General features: G+C 38.1%; 1 protein-coding gene across 1 annotated transcript in view; it reads right to left on the minus strand.

Moving 5' to 3' along the window:
- Lhfpl1 (LHFPL tetraspan subfamily member 1) overlaps window positions 1-25,617 on the minus strand; it is a 78,326-nt gene that overhangs the window by 47,129 nt on the left and 5,580 nt on the right. The window contains exon 2 of the mRNA XM_004861480.3: window positions 18,835-19,451. Within this exon, the coding sequence (XP_004861537.1) occupies window positions 18,835-19,216 (382 nt within the window). The 5' untranslated portion in view covers window positions 19,217-19,451. The remainder of the gene's footprint in view (window positions 1-18,834; window positions 19,452-25,617) is intronic.

Here is a 25,617-nt window from a genome sequence, read left to right on the forward strand (position 1 = left end):
GTCTGTAAATAGAGAAGGGTGGAGAGGTTGAAGGGAGGGCAGGGAAATAGGAAAAAAAAAAGAACCAAGATACATCATGTAAAGTATAAGTTCCTAATGATGAATGTAACTGTATTGTGTACCTAAAATACACCAATAAACTTAATGAAAAAAAAATGTAACAGGTCTTTTGTCACCCCAATACGCAGCCTGGACTAGCTCAGCTCAAACGTTGTTCCCTCCACTCAGAGCTTACACTTCCACTTTTATTCTAAATTTCTATGATAGTGTCATACAGTCATTTCTTTGCCATGCCAGAGGTGGTGAAGTGTAGTACACAGTCGAAGGGACAACTCATTAAAAACAAGAGTGGTATTGGAAGTTGAGATAAAGCAATATATATTTTATGATCAAAGTACCTTGACAGTAATTCATAAAGCTAAATTGTCTTCTCCAACTTCTTCTAACCTGGTCTGATTTATGGAGAATAACAATGTAAATCTAGCTTTTTCTAAATGACATGTAGCTCCATACAAGCTGAAAATAGCATCTGATTTTTGTAACTTGGGGTCAGTTGACACATTAAAATCTACACTTCTACAAGTAGACTTCTCCCGGTGACTAAAACACTATTCCCTTGTTTTCAAAATATTATTTCAGTTTCAAGCCAAGCATCACTTTCTTCTTTGGCTTCTAATATCTTCCACTGTGCCCCTTGCCTTTATTCTTCTTTTGTTTAAGTCATTTAGCCACTATAGGGAAACTGTGGGACTTCAATGGTAATCTTACACTTCCAACCAGAGATATAAATCTGGGACCACTTGCCAATAGTGTTTTCTAAGGGCAATTGCCTCACCCATAACTCTCTCTCTCATGGGCTAAATTTTTCAGATCCTATAACCAATGACCCTATCTCTCCTTTAGCCACAGCAAAATGGACCAAGCATTGGCATCTGACAAAAGTGCAACCAAATTCATTGACTGGCCAGTAATGGTTGACATTGTAGGTTGGCATGAAGACATGGGTAGAAGAGATTCTTATTTCTGAACATTTTGGTCAAGAGACATAGAGATGCTGAGCTAATTAGTAGAAAGTACACAAATTAAAAAAAAAAAAACACCAGGAGGTAGAATCAAGTCTGGGTCAAGCTAAAGCCAAGTTCAATCCAAAGTTATGACTCGATATCAACTCTTGGTAAGCTAAGGAAACTGATTGATATAGGGAAAGACAACAGGAAAAAGGTGACATGAAGCAGACACAACACAGTATAAGAAAAACTCCTTACTGTTCATGAAAGAGCTAAAAAGAAGCCAGTCCTTCTTGATGGATTACCAATTCCAATTTCTTCATGTCATAATAAATTACCTTTTCATTGTGATAAGTCAAGTGACTCTCAGCTATTTGCAACCAAAAGAGCCTAATTATATGATCATTTTACTTGTGCACCACCACAAAGAACAGAGAAGGAACCCATGCCATAAATGCAGATATGCAAAGTAACACGTAACAGGGAACTGCCATTGAATTTTCCTTGAATAGTAAAAGGCAGGCTTCTCCAGGGACTGCGGGCTTCACTTTCAAACCTCTTTCTTCACTAAGGAGCATTCCATGTACATTCAGTGCAACTCATAATCCCACTTTGCATTCAGATGAATCCTTGAGAAAGAAGATCTCAAAGTAGTGCCCAAGCTTGACTGCCACAGGGCAACCAGTTTTTCTCACTTCTCAGTAAAACTGCAGGAAAAGACAAGGACCTCAAGAAATAGCAATATAATTATCATGCCCTGCAAACAAGTACCAATAAAATTTTTTTAAATAATAGCAAAATATTGGAGTAAAACAACTCAGGTAATGCTTAAATCTTTTTAAAAGTAGGGAATAAAGTGCATGTGTGATTAAAACTATTACTAGGGGAAAAAAGAAATTGCAAGAAGGCTTAAACAGGGAGAACATACTGACAGGGGCAAAAGTTTTAGAAACTAAAAGACTGATCAATTAAGGTTAGAAATTCCCTCGAGTTTTTCACTTAAAATTAGAAAAAATTTGTATTTGCTGCAAAGCCTTATAGGACATGAAACTGGCCACCCAAAGACCTTTCTAGGATTTGTAATTGTTCAATGGTATTAGAAATACTTCTGTTATCACTACAGATAAACTGAATTCTTATGATATGAGAAGGTACCATAGAGTATGCACAATGAGCTAAGACAAAACTGGAAGTGAAAACTAAGACTTTTCTTGTTGCCAGGAAAAAGTATAATGTATTAGCTTTGCAGGAAGAGTTAATGAAGACTGAGCTTTCCCACACAGACTAGGGAAAAAATAACAAGTTTATAAAAGAACATCAGCTCTAATTTCCAGTATCTACATTCAACTCCCTGGGACTTACTTCTCTAGGAGGAACTGGTGCTGCTGGCCAAATACCTTTCTTGGAACAGTAAGGGGAAAGTTCCTCCTTCTTCAGCCCCTTGCTCCTCAGATCTAGCTATGCTGAGATCAGATCAGATCAGAGATTAGCTCCTCCAGGCAGTCTTCCCTCCCCATCCCCAGCTCCCAGGCTAAGTTACATGCTCCTTTCTATTCCCATGGCACCCTGTGCTTACTCTACTGACTAAAATACCCTGTAATATATATATTCTATCATCCGTCTTCCTTGATAGAGTAGGTGTCTCTTAAGGGCAAGGGCCATATTATTTTCAACTCTAAATCCTGGAATCCTTGTGCATAAGTGCTCAATAAATGCATCCTTCTCAGAATATGACTGATTATATAATATATAGCTTCTTTTGCCCATACTCCCCAATGGGGAAGCCTTCTGAAGAGACTTCCACAGCAGAGTTGGGATATCATCTTAGATAACTCATATAGTCATAGAACCTTAGCAGAAAAGGTCTTTGGACATTACCAGTTCCAATTCCTCCCTGTTACAGATATGGATGTTGAAAGTCTGAGAGGACAAGTGATTACCGAAGACGTATATCCGGTTACTGGCAACACCATCTCACTGATCGGAGATCATCAAGCCTTATAGGTTCTCTTTACCTAGAGATGGTTATCTAGAAATGGTTACCTTTCAGCAAGAATATTTTGCCTTGAATGCACTAGGAATTTCACAGGCACTGGGTCTGCATGGCCACCATAAAATGATGACTTAAGAAAATGGATTCTTGGGCTGGGGATTTAGCTCAGTGGTTTTGCCGCCTGCTACGCAAGCGCAAAGACCAGAGTTCGATCTCCGGTACCAAAAGAAAAAACAAAACAAAACAAAGAAAATGGATTCTGGACTCTGCTTAGGCCTAAGTTCAAATTCCAGTTCTACCACCTAGAGGCTATTGATTTCAGGCAAGTTACTTGAACTTTCTGAGTCTCATTTACCTTATTTTAAAAATGGAAATAATAATAGTATTCTTACACAACTGTTCCAACACTCAATGAGATTAATACACATAAGATGACTGGTACATAGAATGCATTCAACAAAGATGTATTATTATTAAATAGTTGCCTCTCCCTGTGGCTTCTCTCACAGTTTCTGCCTATATTCCCTGGGATGATTTCCTCCTCACTTCTTTTTCTTCATAACAAACAGCTAAAAAGCCAAAAACTGAGCAGGGCTCAATTCAAACTCTGCCTTTCTGAAGTTGTTATCTTGCAGTTTTGCAGAAGTACCTGGCCAGAGACCAAGAGTCTCAATGTGCATCCTTCCCCAGTTTATATAGCTCCATACTCTGCCCAAATTGACCTCTCAATCCCATATACCCTCATCTTGTCTTTTAGACAGGTGAGCAAATTAGGTTGTAAACTTACTTCATGGACATATTTGACTTGCACCTGCCAGCTGATTCCATTATATTTGACCATATCTGGAGAAAGATGCCCTGTTGGATGCATTAAAAATAGAAATGAAGTCACGGAGTAACTCATCCTATAGTATATATTATATATAGTACACAACTTCAGCATTTGTGGCAACCTCAAAACCTGTACAAAGCCTAAATTGCAAAATCTGAGACTGAAGTTAGAGCCCTTCTTTCAGCTATATGTCAGCTGACCTTAACCTTCTTCCCCTGCTCCCAGAATGACTATTTCCTCAACAGCTGTGTAACCTCTTTCCAATTACATGTTCTTAATTAAGTAGGTGTCTGATCTTTTCTCTGGATAGCACTAGCCTCTTCACTGGGTGTTACCAACTTCCTTCATCCCTCCACTACATTTACAAGTATAACTGTTGAGTGAACAGTCATTTTATTATATTCCCAGCACACATCCCCTGTCTTTGCATGACTACCAATCCTCCTTCCAAACATGATTATTAGGTAGTTTGAATTTGAGTAGAATTTACTACCCTGAGCAGAAATATGGTATGGATTAATTTGTTATTAATTTGCTCATCTTATTGTTCTTATAGCAATTTCAACTCAAACACAAATAGGGAAAATTTATAACCCTGCCCTCTAACTATATCTCAGCTTTTTCTCTGCAGAAAACTTCCCCACCAACCTCTCCCATTCATTTGATCCCGTATTCTCTCTTTACATTATGGAGTTATGGGAGAGTCAATATCTGCTAGAAATCTCCAAAGTAGATATTTGGACACTTCATAGGGAAGCTACACTGAACCTGATTTTGAGAGATGAGTAAATATTTACAGGCAGAAATGTAAGAAAGGGGAATTCCAGAAAGAAACAACATGAGAAATAAAGCTAAGCAGAGTTTCTTATATTTTAGTGTGTATTAGAATCATGCTGGAAAATGAGAAGACAAGTAGTTACATTTGATAAAGTGACTTTTGAATACCAAGACAGTAGTTATACTTGTGGAGGAGACCAGAGAACATGCTCAGGGTATGAAGAAGGATTCAATTATATGGTAATATTCTATCTTGAAGCAGAGTAGTTTATGCTTCTGAAATATTTCATCACATATTTTCAAAAGTAAATAAACAGTAAAAAGTAAATTGCAGATCAGCAGGTCCCTGGCTCTTGCTCTAAGCCAAAGAACTAAAGAATCTGAATTAACAAACACCACAGGTAGTTCTTATGCAAATAGTGGGCCACTCCATAAAACATTTTGATAGCATATTTTTCCTAAAAGAAAAAAAAAAAAGAAAAATCAGGAGAACCTGTGCACAAACCCTAAGACTGGAAGGCAGAAGCCCTGAGCAATATTCTCTGCTATGCTCCAGTTTACCACATGAATCTTTGCTAGTAGGTTAATTTTATGAACTGTCATTTCCCAAACAGAAATCTGACTTTTGTTAACCTTGCTCAACATAGTAGGGATAAATGACATGATATCTGTGAAACTGGAAATTCTGGGAAATAAATGATTTTTAGAGAAGACTTTTTAATTGATACACAATGAATGAGTACAAAGTTACAGTTATGTGGAATAAGTTCTGGCATTGTATTGCACACTAGACTCATTATAGTTAATAACTATAATAACTATAACTATTATACATTTCAAAATAGATAGAAGAGTGGGTTTTGAATGTTCTTACCACAAGGAAGTGAGTAATGTTTGAGGTGATGGATATGCTAATTACCTAGAGTCCATCATTACAAAAATATGCATGTTTTAAAAGATAATAGTAGGGCTGGGGATTTAGCTCAATGGTTCTGCCACCTGTCTTGCAAGCACAAGGTCCAGAGTTTGATCCCTGGTACCAAAAAAAAAAAAGATAATAGTGTTTTAAAACATGATGCCTTTCCTGCAATCAAATTCTCAGTAATCCATCTTCAGTGGCAATTTTCATTCACCTTGAAGTACGTAGCATTAAGAACTTACATAGAAAAAAGAATTGGTGACTGTCTGAGTATGTTAAGTTTTGACCCTTTAATAAAAAGAAAATGTTCAGGATAGTGGTTCTTCTTTGACTTGGGGAAAGGGAACACAACATACACATCATCATTGGGGAAATTTTTCAAAACACGCATGCTTCCACCTGTTGCTGTGTACATCACAATGGAAAAGGAGACAGCAGAGTTGGGGAATTCACCTTCTTTTAAGCTCTCCAGGTGATTCCAATACTTTTTCTGCTCTAGAAAAATTCTTGGCCTCCTTTAAGTAACCTGATCCAAGATCTTACACATTTTTCCTGCCAAGAAGTTCCTTATATTTACTTCTCACCTATTTCTTCTTTGTTTAGCTCTCACTGAAGATAGAAGATAATTTACAAGCATCTTGCATATGTATACACAGGGGAATGTGAATAATGGCCATGTTCTCAGGGACCCAGGGCCAGCTGGTGGGAAACCTCACCATCCCCAGGAGTTGAAATAATCTCTTGGCCAGATGTTTCCTTCACCGGTTGGAGCAGGGCACAAAGGTCCCCGTGGAAGGCTCTCTGGACCATATGCTTGTCTAGTGGGATCAGCTGCAGGTGCAGCAAATGAGACCCAAGGGCCCCATCAGGTCACCTCACTGAATATGACTCAGGTCAGCAGCTCTTTATTTCTTCCTGTCTCTCTTACTTCCCACAGCTCATCTCTGTGGACAGCTGCCAGACTAGGGAACAAGAGTAAAGTAGGGGGTGGTAGTTCTTAATGGATACTCCATCTCTTCAGTGGTTTGGGGTCTGGCAGAGATAATCCAGACCTGAAACAAATTGTCTCCTCCCATGATGTATTTCACTTAATGGACTAGCTGGCCAGAAGCAGTCAGGCCTGGAGCGACAAAATCAATTCCCCTAAGTTGAACAACAGGCTTAAACTTAACTCCCACAGCTCTATCATATATGTCTTTTATCCATGAAGCTCCAAATGCTGCCTAGATTTGGCTTCCTGCCACAAGAAGCTCACATCTGAGGGTAAGACCCAAGATCTTCAAAGAGCCATAAGTATGGTCATGTGCCAAGGGGCTCTTAGAAAATATGGTATATTCAATAGTCTTCACCATTTCTTCATATCTGATATGCCCTTGACAGACACACATCTCTAAAAAGGAGGCAAGAATCACTATTAGTTGTCTGGCATAGCAGATGGGGAAGCTATAAAGGTGTACCAGTCTATCTCAGTATCATTCCCTTGCCTGAGGATAAACCTGCTAGCATACACTTTGTCTTGACCTTTTCCAGGACTACTGTGAAATGGCACTTCATTCTTGAACTTGAAAGGCACTCATCTAAATGGAAACACTGTGGTCATGTACCTATGATCAAGAGTCTTGGGGAATACAAAAATACAGAATCACTTGAGACTAAAATGGTATGCATGTTTGACTTCCTTTTAGATGAAACCTGCCACTCAGCCAAATCTTTGTTTCACTCAACCTGGGAATATTCAAATCCTCCTTACCTTCTCACATCCAGCCTCAACAATTTTCATTGAATTTTTAGGCCTAAGAGGTAAGATAAATTAAAATGAATTGTATAAAGAACTATGGGGTTTTATAAGCCTAAGCACAAAGAGAAAGAAAAGCTGGGCATAGAAGCCCGTTTTACTGCTTGGAAACTGATAGATCCTATTGTTTTTAGCCTTCTGCTTCCTGCCACTTAGTCCTTCCCCACTTTCTTCTAGAAATCTTAGAAATGCAAGTGAGGCTAAGTTGTTACTCTCCCATCAAAAGAGAATGGAGCTCACAGAGCTAACAGTCCTGCATGGAACATGGAACAGATGTGAACTAAGCAAGGTCTCACATGTCTAGTGCATCCCAACATACACTAGATATGGTTTTACAATGCATTCATTCCTTCTATAGTTACTGAATACCTGTCCTGTACCCATTACTGACCTGGACCCTGGGGCTATAAATATAAATTGTAAGGACCATCACTCTCTCCTGTCAATTAAGTGTCACTTGCTGAAACAATGTATCCACAGAAATATTGAGTCATCTATAATATACCCAAGAATATAAGTGAATGGTGAACCTAAGTCTAATTTGTGATATTGTATTAGTGACTTTCCAGTCACTGGGATGAAATACCTAACACAGAGAAGTTAAAAGATGAGAGGCTTATTTTGGCTCAGGGTTTCAGATTATGGTCAGCTAGCTCCAAGAGAGAAAAGGTGTGGTGGGGGCATGGTAGAGGAAAGGTGCTCAACTGATGGAAGACAGGAAGTGGAGAGAGAGAGAGAGAGAGAGAACGAATCAGGGACAACAATACATAATTCCGGGTTATACCCTAGTGACCTGCCTCCTCTGCCAAGCCCCACCTTTTGGACTCAAGAATTTTGGTGGACGTTTTAGATCTACACTTGATCTTAGCCAAAAGGCCAAGAAGCAATGACATTTTAGATCTAAAATATAACATTCACCCCTAACTTCCAAAAGGCTAATGTCTATCTCATTATGCAAAATACATTTAATCTAAGAGTTGCCTAAGTCTTAACAGTTCAAGTGTTGCGAAAAGTTCAACTTCAAAGTTTCCTTTGGGACGCAAAGAAAACTCTTAGCTGTGTACCCCTGTAAAATCAAAAAGAAAGTAACATTCTTCCAATACACACTGGATCAGTATAAATATTCCCATTCTAAAAGCAATGGACCAATAAAAACTAAACCCAGCTGGGCTAACATTAAATCTTGTAGTTTCACATCTGGTACCAAGGGCAGGTAAGATATGAGCTCCAAAGGTCTTGAGTAGTGCCACTCCTGTGGCCTTGGTGGTTGACACCCAGATGACTTCTCTCTTTGGCTGGCTCTGGTCACTGCCTGTGACTTCCTTTGGCAAACAGTCATGTTCCTGGCATTTCAAAATTGTTGGGGCCTCCACTACACTTTTGGCTTCACTCTTACAGTTTAACTGTCTGGCCTCCCAGGCCATCCTCTGAAATCTGAGTGGAAACATCTGTAACCCTACAGCTCTTGCATTCTGCATGCCAAAAAAATCAGCACCATATAGATAATGCAAAAGTCTGCCTTCAACTCATGCAGTAGACCTGGTTCCCTTAGACCATAGCTGCAGAAGCCTTTGAGTGCCTGAATGGCTAAATGTAGGGAAACATTTCCTTAATGAACAAGGTACCCTGAGTCATTCTTCTCCAAGTAAAATATGTCAAAATAGTTCGTCCTTTTCCACTCTTGAGCTTGCAATTCATGGGGTTTGGCCAGTTTCTGAGATACCTTCAAGCTATCTTTCTTATCATCCTAATGCAAAGTACTGTGTTTCTTTTTAATGGTAATATTTTCAGCAAACCCACTCTCCTTTGCCTCAGCTTTACAGGCCCTTCCTTTCTAGCCAAGCCTCATATTATTTGGGTTTGCTTTTTCCTCTTGCTTCTCACTATAAATCTGGCTAAAAGCAGCCAGCACACTGCCTGAACATTGGACTGCCCTGAAATTTCCTCTATCAGATTAGTCCACTGCCCTTAATCTCAGTCTCCCGTAAAGTCTCAGGACATGGACAAAATGTAGACAAATTATCTGCCAGAGTATAACACACATGTCCTCTAGTGCAACTAACAACTGAAACCCCCTGATCCTGGCCTTTACTGTCAGCACTCCTTTCAGTATTCTGGTCTTCTGAGCCCTGATGAGACTCCCCTATCAAATTAGCTTATAGCATTTTAGGACTTGTTTAGCCAGAATCTCCAAACCTTTCCAAACTCCATCTGCAAATAAGTTTTACAGTTTCTGAACCACAAGACCAGGTACAATCATAGCAATGGCCCCAGTCCCAGTGCAAATATTTTTTGTAGTACTCACTTTCATATTAATAAGTAAAAATACCCAGCATCCATAATTTAATGGCACACAGAAAGAATGTGGTGATTTACTAAGTAGGGTAGGAGACCACAATATCTTAGCTCATGGTTTCTTGGCACTATTAGCATTTGGGGTTGGATACTTCCTTGCTGGAGTGGAATAGTGTCTTTTTGAGAATTATAGATGTTTGGCAGTACCCTTCACTTTATCCCAATGGATGTCATTAGCACCCACCTCAAGTTTTGATAACCAGAAATGTGTCCCCACATAACCAAATGTCCTCTGAGAGGAAAGGAGACACAAAACCAGTTCTGTTTGGGAGTCACTGTCTAAGCTCATCCCTACCACCATGCCCACCTCAATGTAATCACTGGAGAGAAAAGAAAAAATTCAGATCTGAACTCTATTTTCACAGGACAGATTCAAGGGAAATGTAGCCCAAAAAAGTTCATTTCATTTGCTCACAACAGCCACAGAGACAGTAGCGAAAGACACAGGAGTGAAATCTGAAGCTTTCTGACTCTAGTGACCCACACTGTAATGCCAATGGAGATAATAATTTTAGTGAATTGAATAGTTTTTAAAACTCAGTAACAACAACAAACCACATCAGTAAGTTCTACCAGTAGTTTTTCCCAGTGCCTCAACTAGTTGTACAAAATAACACAAATGTTCACATCCACATTTCCCTGTCTGCCTAAATATACTTTTTTTCTTCTCAAGCAGTGCGAATTAACTGCTTCTTTTTTAAAAAATTTTATTGGTACATTTTAGGTATACAATATAATGACATTCATCTGCTTTTATTGCAGACGACATTTTCATATTTGGCACTTTTCTAGCACATACACAGACTTTCAGCATCCAAGCTTGACTGTACTAAAATTAAGGAGAGCCTGAATAAGAGAAAGGGCAAAGTAAGGTAGATTAGGACTACAGGAAATTGAGGGAAACTTAGTTAAGGCTACCAGGCAGGGGTACCCTTTTTATGCGGGTCAAATAAGTAGACAGTCTGTCTGGTACTTACCATTTTACTATTAAAAATGTATTTCTTTGGTGAGGACTGTTAACAATTAGTACCTGTGTATATGTGTTTATCAGATCACTGTCCTCTGAGATAACTACTAGCAGCAGGGCTCTTAGGGATCAAGTTTTATTAGAGCAGTAATACTAGAGGAAATATTGATATTACTAGAAGGCACAACTGGATAATTACTTTTTAGTTATTTCACATTGAGAAATGTATTATTCAGTGAATTTAATTGTGTACCAAACTGTAGACTCCATAATGAAGTGGTGTTTACAATTTTTAATTGACACATACTATAAAATCTGATTAAAATATACAATGAATGTTTCATGAAAATTGTTATAGTAAAAGACACATCATTGGGACTTCCGTGAAGATGGTGGAGTGGTGAACAGCGGAGAAACAGTCTCTCCGAGACTTGAAGTCCACATGCTAGAATATATCAATTTTAGGAAAAGGAGGAGGGAAGTAGGTTCCTCAAGCCCAGTAGGGATCTGAAGTGAGAATTGGAGCCTAAGGGGAGAGCAAAGAGAGGGACCTCAGTGCAGAAGAGGGAGGTGGCAAATGGCACTTTCTCCCTGACCTCGTGGTTTAGGAGGGGCAACTCAAACCTGCAGATTCACTATGATTACTGGCGACCTCAGAGGCCTCCACAGAGAATGGAGCAGTGGATGCTATGGACTGCAGTGACTGGTGAGCTTTTCTGGCTCAGATGTCCTCCAGGAGAGGGCAATTGGCTGGTCATCATTTTGGAAAGGGGCCAACTGAACTCAGAACTCAGAGTAGCTGTGTTTTGGTTGGTTCCATCTAGTGGATCCCAGAATCAGGGTGAGGCACAGCCCAGTTCAAGGCAGCAAGGAGCTATGTTCAAGCCAGTGAGGAGCTGAGTTCAAGTTGGTAGGAGGCACTTAGAATGTAGTAGACTGAACAACTTGGGTCCCAGCCTCACAGCCAGAAACCAGAAGCAGACTGAAGTTCAGTGGAACTAAAGGAACAAGCTTGTTGGGATTATCCACCACTGTACTGCTAGCTTACTGGGATCAATCAGCATGGATCTGGGCTCTGTCTGCCCCCTTAGTCTATCACAGACAGCAGAGATACCCTGAAATGGACTTTTGTTTTCTTCATTTCCTTTCTTTGATTTTTCCTCTTTTTTTCTCTTTTTCTTGATTATATTTAATATCTGTGTGAACATTGTTTCTAGTTTTTTTTTCTTCTTGTTGTTTTGCTCTATTCTTGTTTATGTCCCTTCTTTCTTTCTCTCCTGTCATCTTACCAGTTCCTCAAAGCTTATGTAATCTTCCTTTGTCTTCCATCCTTGCTTCTAATCACTTTCTCATCTTCTATTTCTCTATTTTTTCCCCTAATCTCTTTTAAATTTTCTCCCCTGAAGCTAAGATCTCCATATTGAGGGAATATTTACTGTATACAATTTATGGCAGCTTTTAGATTTTGTTACATAACTATAAAACTTGTTCATATGGATAAAAGTGGCAAACTAATAGTTACCACAGTTTGTCATTTTCTAGGTTATGTTTAATGCTATTGTTATTACTGATTGTGCTAATTTAGCCAAGATGACATAATTGTTCTAATCTGCTAATCTGGTCTTCCCTGTATTCCAAGACTGAGATTGCCTGAGGGTCATAAACAATACTATGGCTCAGTGCCAAAGAACCAGGACCTAGGCCAAATAGGCAGCACCTTCTTATCCCCAATAAATGGAAGAGGTATGATCTTCCAGCCTGTGCCCATTGTTTTTTTGGTACTGGGGATTGAACTCAGGTCCTTGGGCTTGCAAGACAGGTGCCAGAACCACTGAGCTAAATCCCCAGCTGAAGAAGTATGATCTTGCAACAGTCTCAAAACCCAAAAGCTAGCTACACCTGATAGCCATCTGTGAGAAGTAGTCATTTCCTAAGGGTTTTTGATACTAGCAATAAAGCTATCTATCACAAGCAATTTATAAGCATCAATGCAGGAATTAAATGAAAAAATATATAGAAAATCAGAAGACTTGGAAGCAAGATGCAAACTCAGACTTCCAGCTTGCCAAAGATAAACCCAGGGGGCTGGAGGGTGGAACAATTTGAAAGACACTCACCTGGACTTTATGAAGTGGTGACAGAAGAAGTAACAAAGTAGATGCATGAGGCTCTAGGAAAAATCAAATCAGAAATAATTTTTTAGATAACTACAGAGATGACAACCTAATGAAGGACCTGATTAGTGAATCTACAGTACATACCGATTTTTTAAAATTACAATAGCTTAGGAAAATGATGAAAATCATGAATGCCCAATATAGGAAAGAAATGGAATCCATGAAATAGATTCAAAAAGATATCCAGGAGATTAAAAACTCCACGAAAGAATATAGAGCAGAATCAACCAACTTGAGGACAGATATCAGATCTACAAGATAGGATTTTGGTTAGCAATCATAAAAAGAAAGATGTCTTAAAAATAGCAAGAGACCATAAAAAATCAATCCTACGGCTTCTACATGATGCAAAAAAGAATAACATAAGATTGATCAAAATGAATGAAAAAGCAGGAGATAGCACAAATGACATAAAAAACTGTTCACAGAAGTAATGGCAAAAACCTTCTCAATCATGGAAGAAGAATTTGACATACAGATAAGTGAAGTATGTAGAATTCCAATTAGCTATGATTTAAAAAAAATCTACTCCAAGGTATATAATTGTCAAGATTCCAGAAATTCAACAAAAGAGCAGAATACTAAAAGCTGTTACAAAAAAGGAACAAATCACTTATAAATGAAAGCCCATCAGCATCACAGCAGGCTCCTTGACACAAACCCTTAAGTCAGGGAGAGCATGGAGTAAAGTATTTTAAGCTGTAAAAGAAAACAACCTCCAACTCAGATTGATGTACCCTGCAAAACTATCTTTCAGAATCATTGAAGAAATAAGATACTTCCATGAAGAAAATCATGATGGACAAACCAGCACTCCAAAATGTTCTGAAGGACATTCTAGAAAGACATAATGAAGACTACAACTTCATGAACCCCAAGAGAATGAATTCACCAGGCAAGGCATGTAATAAATAGAGCAGAAAGAAAGGGAACGAAAACCATGAAAATAACATGACAAGGATAAGTCGATACATATCACTTATAACCATCAATGTAAATGGTCTCAATTCACCAATCAAAAGAAACAAACTAGCAAAATTGAACAAGAAACAATATCCAACAATATGCTGCGTAAAAACACATGTAATTCAAAAAGAAACTCATAGACTAAGTAAAAATGTGGAAAATACTCCATGTGATAGGAACCAGGAAAAAAATGAGGGGTAGCTATTTGCAGACAAAGTGGCTCTCAAGGGAAGACTGATCAAGAGAGGCAAAGAAATCCACTACATCCTTGTTAAAGGAACAATCCAAGAAAAAGAGATAACACTCAAAAATATATATGCACCAAATACTAGTGCATTCAATTATATAAAACAAATATTAACTGACACAAAAAATCAAATAAACACTAATACAATTATACTGGGGGACCTCAATACCTCACTGTCACAAATAGAAATATCAGAGCTGAACCAAACCTTTGACTAAATGGATTTAGTAGATGTCTATAAAGTGATCCACCCCACAAGATGAGAATATAGATTTTTCTTAGCTTCACATGAGACATTCCCCAAAACAGACCACATACTAGCTCATAGAACAGACTTAAGTAAATGCAAAGGAAATAAAATTATCTCATTCATACTGCAATGAAATTGGAAATCAATGGAAAAAGAAACCACAAAAACTTCATAAACACATAGAAATTGAGTATCATGCTCCTGAATGACAAATGAGTCACAGATAAAATTATGAAAGAAATTAGACAATTTCTAAAATCAAATGATAATGCCAATAAACCATAGGAGAACTTATGGGATGCAATGAAAGCAGTCCTACAGGGGAAATATATAGCAGTGACTTCTCATATCAGAAAAAGAGATTGAGCTCAAGTAAACAACCTAATATTTAATATCAAGCCTTTAAGAAAAAAGAGCAACCCCAAAAGAGTCATATGAGGGAAGAAATTATGAAGATCAAAGCAGAAATTAATGTAATTGAGACTGAAAAGTCTCAATACAATCAATGAGATATAGTTGTTTTATTCAAAGATTAAACTAATTTTAGAAATCTTTAGCCAAACATGTCAAAAAAAAGAAAGAAAAGACTCAAATCTATGAAATTAGGAATGAAAAGGGTGATATCACAGCAGATTCTGAAGAAATCCAGAAGATAATTAATACCTACTTTGAGAACATGTATTCTAATATGATGGAAAATACACAAGAAATACGCAGATTCCTATATACATATGAATTACCAAAACTGAATCAAGAAGATATAAAAATTAGAAATATCTCAATATCAGTCAATGAAACTGAAGAAGTAATTAAAAACCTACCAACAAAGAAAACCCCAGATCCTGATGGAATCAATGCTGAATTCTACAAGTAATTCAGAGAATATCTAATGCCACTACTCCTCAAACTCTTCAATGAAATTGAAAGGGAAGTAGTACTCCCAAACTCATTCCTGGAATTGAGCATTACCCTAATGCTAAAACCCGAGAAGGATCCAACCAACAAAGAGAACTATAGACCAATCTCCCTAATGAATATAGATGCAAAAATCCTCCATAGGATACTAGCAAACAGAATGCAGCAAATCATGAAAAAGATCATACGCCCTAACCAAGTGGGATTCATCTCAGAGATGCAGAGATGGTTCAACATACACAAATCAACAAATGTAATTTACCATATTAACAGAGCCAAGGACAAAATACATATGATCATCTAAATAGACACAGAAAATACACTTGACAAAGTCCAACACCTATTCATAATAAAAATCCTTCAGAAAATTGGAAGAGAAGCTGATAAAAGCCATATATGATACACCAACAACAGACATCATACTAAATGGTCAAAATGAAAACTATCACTCTAAAACAAGGAACAAGGCAAGGATGTCCACTATCACAACTCTTATACAATATAGTTCTCGAAACATTAGCCAGAGCAATTAGACAAGACAAAAGGAATAAAGGTAGGAAAGGAAGAATTTAAATTATCATTATTTGTTGATGACATGGTGCCCTACATAGAAGACCCCAAAAACTCCGTCAAAAAACTTCCAGATTTAATAATCAAATTCAGCAGCATAGCTGGATACAAAGTCAACACTCAAAAATCATTTGGATTCCTGTACACACATAACAAAATCACTGAGAGAGAAATTAGCAAAACCATACCTTCCTCAATAGCATTGAAATAAAGGAAATACTTAGGAATCATTCTAATGAAGGAAGTAAAAGATTTTACATTGAAAACTACAGTATCCTGAAAAAGGAGACCAAAGAGGATATCAGAAAATGGAAAGATATCCCTTGCTCTTGGGTAGGAAGAGTCAACAGAGTAAAAATGATGATATCCCCAAAATTGTTATACAGATTTAATGCCATCACAAACAAAATACCAATAGCATACCTCACAAAATTAGAGAAAACAATCCAAAAATTCATTTAGAACCAGAAGAGACCTAGAATAGTGAAAAAATTCTAGACAACAACAGCAAGGCAAGTGGTCATCAAAATCCCTGACTTGAAATTATACTACAAAGCTACAGTCATAAAAACATCATGGTACTGGCAAAACAACAGACCTGAGGATGAATGGAACAGATTAGAAGATGCAGAAATAACCTCAGACATACTCAGCCACCTTATCTTTGACAAAGGGGCCAAACACCCTCACTGTAAGAAAGATAGCCTCTTTAATAAATGGTGCTGGAACAACTGGCTTTTCTCATGCCAAAGACTAAAACTAGACCCATGCCTCTCACCATGCACTAAACTAAAATCTAAATGGATCAAAGATCTAAATATAAAAACAGAAACACTAAATCTGCTGGAAGATAGAATAGGTAGAACTTTAAAGTCATAGGTGTAGGCAACAACTTTATGAACAAAACCCTGATTGTACAGGAAATATCACAAACAATCAATAATTGGAATCTCACCCTATTAGAAAGCTTTTGCACAGCAAGGGAAACTACCGACAGAGTGAAGAGATGACCCACAGAGTGGGAAAATATTTTGGCCAGCTGTTCCTCAGAAAAAGGATTAATACCTAGAAGACATAAAGAATTCAAAAACCCAAGCCTCCCCCCCCCAAATTTAAAGGCCCAATCTGAAAATGGGCATCTGAAATGAATGGACACTTCTCAGTTGAAAAAGTAGAAATAGCAAATAAATATATGAAATAAAGTTCAATATCACTGGTCATTTAAGAGTTGCAAATTAAAATAATGCTGAGATTCTACCTCATTCCAGAAAGAATGGCTGCTATCAAGAAATCAACCAATAAAAAATACTGGTGGGGCTGTGGGGACAAGGATTCCATGTCCAGTATTGTTGGGAGTGTAGATTGGTGCAACCACTGTGGAAATTGGTTTGAAGATTCCTCAAAAACTAAAACTAGAGATTGCATTTGACCCAACTATTACCCTTCTTGGTATCTTCTTGAAAGAATTAAAACCATCATACCACAACGTTATATGCACACTCATGCTTATACCAGCACAGTCTGTAATAGCTAAATATTGGAAACAGCCCAAATATCCATCAACCAATGAATCATAAAGAAGATATGGTATTGTTATACAAAGGAATACTACTCTGCCATAAAGAAGGATAAACTTGGGACATTTCACACTAAATGGATGCACCTTCAGACCATACTCTTAAGTGAAATAAATCAGACACAAATGTTTAAATATTACATTGTTTCTCTGGTATGAGAAACTGAAAGGCTAAATAAAGACATAAATTTATAATAGATATTGTGAAACAGGAAGAAAAAGTTCAAATGGGAAGGGAAACTAGGGAGGGGGGATGAGAAAAGGAAGAATGGGAAAATAAAAATAGAGAAGAGAAGGAAAAAATGGGAACAACACTTTTTAAAATAAATAGGAGAAGAGGATTTGAAGGGAGGGGAGGGGAATGAGGAAAAAGGAGAATCAAGATATATCATGTACAGATACAAATTCCCTCTGGTGAATATTATCATTATGTATCTAAAATGTACCAATAAAATTAATTTTTTAAAAGACACATTGTCATTAGTTCCCCATAAAAGACTTTCCTTTACTTCAAGGTGTGACTAAAAGCACAGTGAATTCCATTGCTAAGGACCATTGAAAAGAAAGGCAGGCTCCTAATAACATTACGATATGTCCTCACCCTCTGTATTCATTGGATCTGGCACTACATTACTTCTGGCTGTTCCCTGAAGTAAAAATGGCCATGAAAGATAAATGTTTTGAATTTATTAAGGAAAAGATCCTCACAAAAGGGGACCTCCAGAAGTGCTTCAGAAAGTGGCAAGAACAGATGTTCAAAGTAAGGGAGAATATTTTGAGGGGGATTAAAATGGTAATATGCCTTTAACTGTAATAAATATTATTTAAACAGTCTCCATATTTTTCATCACAACTCATAATTACACATATCTATGGGGTACTGATAATTTGGTACATATATATGTATATATGCATATATGTATATATGTGTGTATATATATGTATATATAATCATCAAATCTGAGTAATTAGAATTTCATCACCTTAAGCATTTAAGTTTCTCTATATTGGAGTCTTTAAACTCCTCTCTTCTAGGTTCTTATATATAACAAATTGTAGTTGACTATAGTCACTTATTCTGCTGTAGAATACTAGAATTTATTCCTCCAACTTAAATGTATTTTGTTACTCATTATCCAACCTCCCTCTATCTCACTAGCCTCTAATGACCACTATTCTCTTCTCTTCTGCTTTGAGTCCAATTTTTGCATAATATGCTTGAATGGGCACCTGCAGGTGATAAAAATAGAGGCTAAGCAATAGAGATCAACTCTGCCTTCCTGGCCAATTTTTCTATGAACAAAACTCTGATTTAGGTTACACTTTGGAAAGTGCTAGGCTAGGTAAATCCAAAAAGTCCTTATCCATAGCCTTGGAATTGGACAAAATAGAGGACAGAGAGAGAGTAGATCTCTGCCTAAGGCCATACTTGCCGCCTTCCTTGCCCCAAACTCCTAAGCCTACTCAATTCCAGGGACACAGTCTTACCTCCCACAAACTGTGCTGCTCCCATGCAACGTCCCATCATTCTGGAGATGAGTTCCTCCATGCAGCAGCCAAGGACAGCAGCCAGTGCTACCAGAAGCAGTAGGGCACAGCCGGCACCTGTCACCACTGTGCACATCTGCCAGGCCAGGCTTGGGATGGCACTGAAGCTAGAATAACGCCCACATTCTTCCACCATGATCAGACTGTGCCCTTCTCCTCGCACTGGGTAGTTGCACCTCCGAAATGTGCTGAATGACACTGGCTTTCCCAGCTGGGATCCAAAGAGCCAATAAGGCAGGAAGTAACTGGTAGAACTGGCCACAGCAGTAACAAGAGACAGGAAGGCCCAGAGGGTCCCCACCAAGGTCAGGCTGCTCCTCATGGTCTCTAGTTTCTCTGCAAGGATGTGGAGATGGGTAGAGCACCAAATCAAAAAGTTACCCTGTAGGCTCCACGGGCCTATTTTTCATCTAGTTGGCCAGTCCTGGGGTTCATTTTTTACATCACGTGGCCCTTGCTTCTGGATATTATTGTCTTGAAAACCATTGATGTCCTATAAGTTTCTGCTTCCCAGCTTCCTTTCCTTCTGCCTGGATCAAAGTTTCAACGTCATTGAGCTGCAGTAGAAAAACCACAGGGCTGAATTAGTGATTGATCAGCCAATTCACAGGCAGTCTGATCAACCAGCTTATAACTTTTGACATACAGCATCAAAAAGGGGAGAGAGAAAACAAGGATGTGGCAAGAATCCCTGGAGATTCCAGCTGAATGGCCTTGCTGGTTCAGAGGCCTGGAGGGAGGCAATATAATGAGAATGTCAAGAACAAAGTTGTTTTCAGAGAGTGAAAAAGGATGCAAAATTCACAGGCCTGATCCTAAAGAAGAGATAAAGGGCAGGCAGGCGTGATCACCATGGAGTTCCAGGACATTTCCATTTGACTTAGGATGTTCAACAATGTGTTAATGTGGGCTTTTCACTGGGATGTATTGGGCCAAGTTGAAATGGGGAGAATAAGCTAGGTGTGGTGATGCATGCCTGGCTGATCACAACTTCTAGGCCAGCATGGGCAACTTAGCAACTTAGTGGGACCTTGTCACAACATAAATAATTTTAAAAGGACTCAGTGTGAAGGCCCTGGGTTCAATCCCCAGTTACAGAAAAAGGGAGGAGGTAAGAAGGCAATAAAAGGTGCCTAATGTTGTACCATATACCTATCACTGAAAGAGCACTGTTTAGTCACTTACAATTGAAATGGGAGGCAATTTTCCAATCGTGGCAGTTAAATCTAGACTGACTACTAAGAAAAGCTTCCTTGTCCTTTGCTGACTATAGTTAAGAATGCTTCTCCCCTCCATGAAATAGATCAGGATCAGGCACTCCTTGCCTTGCTGCAGAAACATAGAGCTGTTAGGACCCTTCAAATTCCAAGAATAAGTAATCTCAGATTCAATATGCTAAGAGACTTTCTAGATTTAGTCTTCTTGCCCCAGCTCACAAATGGTTTTCACAAAGTCCTCTGTCAAAAACCAACCACCTTCCCGCAATCCATTAATCTGCCTTTGTTTTCTGGTCAGTTTCTCTATTAGGGTAGCTAGAAACCCATTGTAGCCTGACATCAGCACCATGAATGTCTCCAGCAGCCAGATGGTTTTTTTTTCTTAAATTCTTTTATTGGTACATTTTAGGTATACAACACAATTACATTTCTCTTTGGGAACTTGTACCTTTCATGATGCATCTTTGTTCTTATTTTTTCCCCATTCCTAGCCCTCCCTTCACCCCCTCCACCCTTCCCTATTTACAAAGATTTTATTTCCATTTTTTCCATTTCTCAGCAGTTTTCCTTTCCCTTCTTTCCTTTCCCCTGCCCCTCCCACTACCCCTACCCCTTTGGAACTTTTCTTCCTATTTTACATTATTGATTATTCATTCTAATCATTGGTACATTTTAGGTATATAATATAATGACATTCATCATTGGAAATTTTCACCTTTACATAATCTCTCTTGGTTCTTATTTTTCACCCTTGCCCAGCCCTCCCTTCAACCCCTCCATTCCTCCCTATTTACAAAGATTTTGTTCCTATTTTTCCATTTTCTCATATTAATTCCATACCCTTCTTTCCTTTCCCCTACCCCTCCCACTTCCTTCCCCTTTGCCCCTTTTCTTCCTATTTCACATTACCTATTATACATTTTAGTCCTTATTTACACTTTCAGTTTCTCACACCAGAGAAACTGTTCAGTATTTATACATGTGTGTCCTATTTACTTCACTTAAAGACTATCACCTCAATGTGCATCCACTTAGCTATAAATGTCTCTAATTTCTCATTTTTTATGGCTGAGTAGTACTCCATTTTATTTTAAAAAAACACATTTTCTTTATCCAGTCTCCAGCTGATGGACATTTGAGCTGTTTCCAAGTTTTAGCTATTACAAACTGTGCTGCTATGAACATGGGTGCACATATATCACTGTGGTATGATTCTTTTAATTCTTTGGAGAAGATCCCCAGCAGTGGAATAGCAGGGTCAAATGGGACTTCCAGTCCTAGTTCTTTGAGGTATCTCCATACTGATTTCCACAGTGGTTGCACCAGACTACACTCCCACCAGCAGTGGAGCAGGGTTCCTCTTTCCCCACAGCCCCGCCAGCATTTGTTATTGGTTGATTTCATGATAGCAGCCATTCTTTCTCGAGTGAGGTGGAATCTCAGCATTGTTTTCATTTGCATCTCTCGAATGACCAGTGATGTTGAACATTTTTTCATGTATTTTTTTGCTATTTCTACTTCCTTGTCTGAGAAATGTCTGTTCATTTCAGATTCCCATTTTTGGATTGGTTCTTTAAATTTGGGAGGTCTGATCTTTTTAAGTTCTTTATAGATTCAAGATAGTAGACCTTTGTCTGAGGGACAGCTGGTGAAAATTTTTCCCCACATTGTGGGTTGTCTCTTCACACTGTCCAGCAGCCAGATGTTGCAGTATGTTTCAGAAACTTCATGATTCATCAGCACTCTTGAAAGTTACAGGTAATAATATGGAGGGGAGGTAGAATAGTGGAGGCCCAAAGCAGGGGAAGTGCATGAACTAGATGTATGGAGCCAAGATATTGCCTGTTTGGGACACTATCAGGAGCAAGCAACAGTTGTATTCAGGGGCACAGCCATAAGCCCTTTCTCAAGCACTATCAAATGGTGCCTGGCACAGAGTAGTCATTACAATTCATGTTTGCTTAATGAAACCCTTTCCATAGAATCATCCAATTTTCAGTCTGGCAGGGACCTTAATGAATCACCTAATCCAACCTTCTTATTTTACATATGGAGGAATTTGGCCCAATAAAGAAGGAAGTGATTTTCCTCAGTCACAGAAAGCAGCAACACCTGAACCAGAAACATGATCTGCAGATTCCTAGGCCAAATCTTTGCTGCTACACAATGTTAACCCCACCTCCTAATCATTTTACAGTGGGAATATGGAGAGGAAGTCCTTTACTCAAGGGTAAATAGCTAGTGAGGTACACTGGCCAAACCAGAGCCCAATTATTTGATTCTTAGTATAATGCTCTTTTTTCACTCTGCCACAACTCCTCTCTTGATACATATGTGTTTTGTGCTATATGTTTTGGGCAGGAAGGGAACAGAGATCATAAATTGCAGGTGCTTACTCTGGAATGCTAGGGTTTGAGAAGAAAGTGCCCTTAGCTGGTCCCCTGGAAATGAGATTTTGTGCCTGTTGGTTGGGGAAATGAGAGAGAGAGATGATGAGGGATTGAAGGCCAACAGGGGGAGAAGTGGAACTAGTTTTGAGTAATTGCTGTTAGAAAGCAGGTATGATTGGCAGCAATGAGGTAATCCTTCTGCTTGTCATATTGGAGTTTGTAAGATTATGAAAAGCACATGCAGCCCTCTGTTATGGACTTATTTCCTGATAAAGAAGCCCAGGCTAGAGGAGAAGAGAAAAAAAGCTGATAAGCAGCTATTGACTACATCAACACAATCCCTTCTGAATCCATTTTTTCGTGTGTTCTGTCCTCTGTTCATGTGTTTCTTCTTAGGTTGTTAAGAAAGGTATTATCCTTCAATTTACAAATGAGCAAACTGAGAGTAAGGCAAGTGACTTGCTCAAAGATACACAGTGATTCAGTGACAGAGCCGTCATTTTCCACTTCTCTTTGGTTGGCAGGCTTCTCGCATAGAATTATCCCTGTAGAATTACATCACCTTCTCCACAGTATTATAATTAAAAGTCTCCACGGATTCCCATTCAGGATTTCAAAAAATCTTTAAGGATGGGCAAAGATTAGAGGGAAAGATATGCAAGGTAGAAGGACGGCCGATTTCTACAGAAATACTGTGCAAACTAGCAGTACAAGAGCATTAACTACCTCAAGTACAACATTCTGTAGTCTAAACTAATTCCATATGTCCCACATGGTTATAATCACCCTAAGATCAAAACTTTCAATATGACAACCAATAGATGGGTGTAGAATATAAGAAAGAGGAAGGGATTATATTTATGAGTGGTGCCTAGAATATGATAGCAAAAGGGAGAAGGATTTGGACACAAAGTTGACTTCATCTGTGATAAATAAGGCTATTAAACTGTAATACTACCACTCACTCACCATAATTTCATTTTTAATTGTTTTTTAATTTTTTAAACTTTATTTTTCTGTTAGTACATACTTGTCATTCATATTGATCACATTCATTATAGGGAATTTGTACCTGTACATAATATATCTTAAAGCCAGGACGTAAAAAGGCAGAATCACAAAATTTAGTTTAACTGTGTTCAGCTATAGGATAACTCACTGTCTTTCCAAATTTAAATTAAGTACTTTCAACTCTAGAAAAGAACTCATTATCCATATTTAATTTATGTCTAGAGTGAGCAACCATACCAGTTTGCCTGGAACTAAAGAGTTTTCTGGGATATAGGGCATTCAGTGATAAACCAGAAAAGTCTCAAATATCATGGGAAGGAAGGCTTACCATATATAGAACTAGATGTTTTGTACCAGCACTACCCATTAATAGGAGTTTGAGAATCACTGCCATAAAAAATTCTCTAATGTTCTCTCCAGAACTCAGCTAATATAAAGTTAAAAGTGACAATGGAATTCAACATTGGAGAAGGGCAGCCTATACACATCAAATGCAAACCATTGTGTATAATAGACTTGACCTTATGAGATCAAGGAATAGATTTCAGAGATTCAACAATACATTATTTCTCAATCACACAACAAATTCCAAAACAGCTTCTCTTTCGGAAGTGAGGCAGAAGACTAGAGTGTGGCCATCTGGCTGGGCAAGTGGTTGTGGCCTGTCAGTCACTTGTTTTGTCTAATTATTTGCTCAGTATGAGAAGAACCTAGAATCTCTAGGAGACCCCAAAACTGAAGATCCTTGTAACAGATGGATAGGGAGGCAGCAGGACATGTGGAGTTTGTGAATGCATACACTGCTATATGTTCACATCTGCTGAGCAGGGAAAAGCATTCTAGCAAATACTCCATCACCTGTGATAGAGTAATTTCCCTTGTGACAGCCCTCCAAAGCAATCCAAGCTCAGTCCCAGAAACTAAGTCACTTTGTATTCACACCAATAAAAACCACAAACAATGCCGTATTTTATTCTATCCTAATTCCTTCTTTATGCTTCTTGTATACAATAGCATTCTTTCTCTACCTGAAATGTCCAGCTTTACACTAGACTTAAGGAACCAAGAATAGACTGTACTACTCCTGCAGAGTAGTCCAGTAACCAGATATTAACATAGAGGTAGGATAAAAAAGTAAAAACAAGATTTAAAAAAAGAGATAAGGAAAAGATCAATTTTAAAAATGAAAACTACAGCTTCAGCACACAAGCTCAGTTTTATTTTATTTTTCTCTTCTCCCAAAACACAAGAAGTCTGGGAAATTCCCTTTCACCTACAAATGGGTTAGTCTATTCACTTTCTACTTGCAAAGAGTTCTCTTTCAACAGTGAATAGACCATCTTTTTCACTTACAAATTAGGCTTTCTCCTATAAATTGATCATTATCTTACTATAGGTAGACCATCCTCTCCTACCCACTATGAAAAACTAAGACTAAAGATTATCAAAGTCTACAGATTTCCTCCACCTAAAACACATAAATTTTCCCAGTTACAAACTGCAGTATGTCTCATTTTTTTTTGCTTAAATTCTTTTATTGGTACATTTTAGGTATACAATACGTTTACATTTATCATTGGCTGCTTGTACCTGTACATGATGTATCTTGATTCTTATTTTTTCCCCATTCCCTGTGCTCCCTTCCCTATTTACAAAGACTTTATTTCCATTTTTTACTTTTCTCATAATTTTTCCTTTCCCTTCTTTCCTTTCCCCTTCCCCTCCCACTTCCCCTACCCCTTTGCACCTTTTCTTCTATTTCAAATTATCAGTTATTCATTTTAATCATTTTAATCCTTAGTTACACTTTCAGTTTCTCACACTAGAGAAACTATTCCGTATTTACATATGTGTGTCCTATTTATTTCACTTAAGAGTATGGCCTCAATATGCATCCATTTAGCTATAAATGTCTCCAGTTTCTCATTCTTTATGGCTGAGTAGTACTCCATTTTATAAAAAAATACCCACATCTTCTTTATCCAGTTTCCAGTTGATGGGCACTTGGGCTGTTTCCAACCTTTCGCTGTTACAAACTGTGCCACTATAAAAATGGGTGCACATATATTGCTGTGGTATGATTCTTTTAATTCTTTTGGGAAGAT

The sequence above is a fragment of the Heterocephalus glaber genome, unplaced genomic scaffold (genome assembly GCF_053883595.1).
Source record: "Heterocephalus glaber isolate CG9 unplaced genomic scaffold, H.glaber_assembly_v1.0 deba00001613, whole genome shotgun sequence".
NCBI classification, from domain to species: Eukaryota; Metazoa; Chordata; class Mammalia; order Rodentia; family Bathyergidae; genus Heterocephalus; species Heterocephalus glaber.